This window comes from Panthera onca, chromosome A1 (assembly GCF_046562875.1).
Source record: "Panthera onca isolate mPanOnc1 chromosome A1, mPanOnc1 haplotype 2, whole genome shotgun sequence".
In the NCBI taxonomy this organism is placed as follows: domain Eukaryota; kingdom Metazoa; phylum Chordata; class Mammalia; order Carnivora; family Felidae; genus Panthera; species Panthera onca.
In genome coordinates, this window is record NC_138339.1 from 152593496 (window position 1) to 152596795 (window position 3300).

The 3300-nt window shown below is 39.9% G+C and overlaps 1 protein-coding gene across 1 annotated transcript; it reads left to right on the forward strand.

The window, feature by feature from the left end:
* The first annotated feature begins 596 nt into the window (after window positions 1-596).
* Window positions 597-1535, forward strand: LOC132680225 (olfactory receptor 2G3). Its single transcript, XM_060634015.1, has one exon. The coding sequence runs from the start codon at window positions 597-599 to the stop codon at window positions 1533-1535; it is 939 nt and encodes a 312-aa protein (XP_060489998.1).
* The last annotated feature ends 1765 nt before the right edge of the window (window positions 1536-3300 follow it).

The following is a 3300-nucleotide window of genomic DNA, read 5'->3' on the forward strand; positions in this document are numbered from 1 at the left end:
CTTAAGCATCTGATTTCAGCTCAGGTCATGATCTCACAGTTCATAAAATCAAGCCCCACATTGGGCTCTGTGCTGACAGTGTGGAACCTGCTTGTGATTCTCTCTCTTCCCCCGTCTCTCTGCCTGTCTCTCTCTCTCTCTCTCTCAAAATAAATAAACATTAAAATAACAAAGGTGAAAGATGAGATAATTCCCATTGCCATGTCTGCTTAGGTTACCATCTGAATATTGTATTTTGTATGCATATTTTTGCTGACAGTTAAAACCATGGAGATGCCACTTGCTTCTTTATTTTGCAAGACGATTAATTTCAGTAGAAGTGATTGCATGTTATTTCACATGTGGGCAATTATACACATTGATTAGTTTAGTAATTAGTGTCCAGACAACTACAAAGTTGAAAGCATTCATATTTTTTTTAAGAGTCATTGGACTGATTATTGTTCTGAATCAGCAACATGTTGAGGGTAAAAAATTAGTTAAGTTGGACAAGTTAGTTTCCATCACCCTTTCAACTTGTACATTGTGATTCTAGGATAAATTGTTTCAAACATACTTGTTCTCATTTCTTAACAGAAGCAGTTCATTCTGTAGAAATGGAAAGGGCCAATGAGAGTTCCCTGATGAGGTTCATCCTTCTAGGCTTCTCAGACAACCCTCGCCTGGAGTCTGCACTCTTTGTATTAGTCCTTTTTTTCTATATCCTGACGCTTGTGGGGAACTTTGCCATCATTATTATATCATACGTGGATCCTCTCCTCCACACCCCCATGTACTTCTTCCTCAGCAACCTCTCCCTACTGGACCTCTGCTTCACTACCAGTCTTGCACCTCAGACCTTAGTCAACCTGAGAGGTCCAGAGAAGACTATCACCTATGGTGGTTGTGTGGTACAACTCTATATTTCTCTAGCACTGGGCTCCACTGAGTGTATCCTCTTGGCTGTAATGGCTTTGGATCGCTACATTGCTGTCTGCAAACCCCTCCACTATGTGGCTATCATGAATCCACAGCTATGCCAACAGCTGGCATCCCTCTCCTGGCTCAGTGGTTTGAGCAATTCCCTGATCCATGCTACTTTTACCTTGCAATTGCCTCTCTGTGGCAACCATAGACTCAATCATTTTATCTGTGAAGTACCAGCTCTCCTCAAATTGGCTTGTGTGGACACCACTGTCAATGAGTTGGTGCTTTTTGTGGTTAGTATCCTGTTTCTCCTAATTCCCCCAGCACTCATTCTTATCTCCTATGGCTTCATAAGTCAAGCTGTGCTGAGGATAAAGTCAGCAGAGGCAAGACACAAAGCCTTCAGCACCTGTTCCTCCCACCTTACAGTGGTGATCATTTTCTATGGCACCATAATCTACATGTACCTACAACCAGGTAACAGTTATGCTCAGGACCAAGGCAAGTTTATCTCCCTCTTCTACACCATGGTGACCCCAACCTTAAATCCTATTATCTATACTTTAAGAAACAAAGATGTGAAAGTGGCTCTGAAAACACTTCTGTCAAAAAAATTGTGTTCCCTATGACTGTGATGTGCAAGGAAGCATTTACCAAGATATGTAGTCAGTCAGCTTCTAAATTAGTCAAACCATGTTTCCCAATTTCACATCAGTGAAATTTATGTTTACTTAATCTAATAAGGGAGATTTTCTTCTCTTATGTGTAACTAAGCAAAATATATGCTTTAAGTTCAGAGATTAAACCATGGGAAATAGAGTGGTGTATGGATATAAATTGTAATCTTCACCACAAAGTCTATACTTTATTTCTGACACTTACTCTCAGGGATTCAATAGATGTAAGTAATTAAATATTTACCAATTGTCTAGGTAATGAATCTTTTTAATTTTCATTTGTGATGAATTATTTAGTATTTAAACACCTTAAATTTACCTTATAATGTTCCTTCATTAAAGCTTCAAATTGGAAATTAATCTCTTTATACATGTACTTCCCCTACTGAAGTAGAAAACTAAGTCCTCATACTGTCAATTTATTGAAGAGTAGGATATCATATTAACTGTTTTTTTACATATTCTCATTTAACAATAACTATCAAGAAAGACTAAAAGAAACAAAATATAATAAACATATGGTTTTTCTTTTTTATTTTACCCAAAAAGATGTTACCTGTCCCTCACTCCCAGTTCCAAGCTAGATTTAATTTCAGAAATAAATACCTGTGCCTTCTCACTAGATGACATTGTTCTTGACATGGGTTGTAAACATAAAATCACAAAATTTTTTGCAGTTTTTGCACTCATTTATTTATATTTTCTTGGTTAAATGTGGATATTCAGATTTGAAAAAAAAATATATATATATAGTTATTTTTATTTTGAGTGTAACTGAAAAACAAAAGTCAATACTGGGAAACCAGTCCTTCCACAAAAACCCGATGTTAGAAGATGGCAAGGTAGAAAGACCTTAAACTCAAATCCTTCATAGACACAGCAAATGTACACCAACTGATAGTGCAAATCTTCCTAAAAAGAACTGAGAGCTGACTGAACAGCTTCTACTCAACAAGGTAGATCTCGTAGAGAATGACAAAAGAGACAGAGATACAGTAACAAAGGAAACCCCCACCCCTGATGCTGAAAACTGTCATGGGCAGGAATAGTGAGAGAATGTGAGCAGATTCATCCATCCTGGGCACAGAAAAAAGCTGTGGTTTAAAGCAGCAACTAGATAGAAAGGAAAGAGCTCTTATAACCCTGTTCAAAGGTGGGGGAGGTGCTGGAAATCTCTGTTAATCAGAGGGGTTGGCAAGTGTCATAGTTTATGATTCCTCTCTACCCTGATCGTGCAGATAGGAGCAGGGTCTGGGCACCCTACCCTGTCTGTTGCCCCAGCAATCACTGGGCCCCTATTTCACACCAGCCTGAAATGTCCCAAGACTCACAAAAGTCATGGTGTGAAACAGAAACTAGAATGTAAGTTACTCAGCCCATAAACTCTGCCTACAGTGGGGGAGCCCCTGGAACTCTCCGTGAGTCAGAGAGGTTGGCAAGCACACGGTATGTGTTCCCCTTCCATCCTGATAACAGAGGGCTGCAAGGTCAGGTTCCATAGGGGGCCTGCTGCCTTGGTAATTCCCAGGCCACTAACCTATATGAGCTGAGATATCCTGTTATGTAGAAAAAAAGCCACAGCTTAAAGAGCAGCTAGAATATAGGCTACTGAAGTTCAGGAGCAGACAGGCATGACCATTGCCACTGCTCCACTGTCCCCTCAACCTCTGACCCAGCTTCTGACCCTGCACCAGTTGGTGATGAGTGGCCCCAGCAG

Bases quoted from the DNA above. Each gene is read 5' to 3' on its own strand.
- LOC132680225 (XM_060634015.1), top strand. From the start codon at position 597: ATGGAAAGGGCCAATGAGAGTTCCCTGATGAGGTTCATCCTTCTAGGC.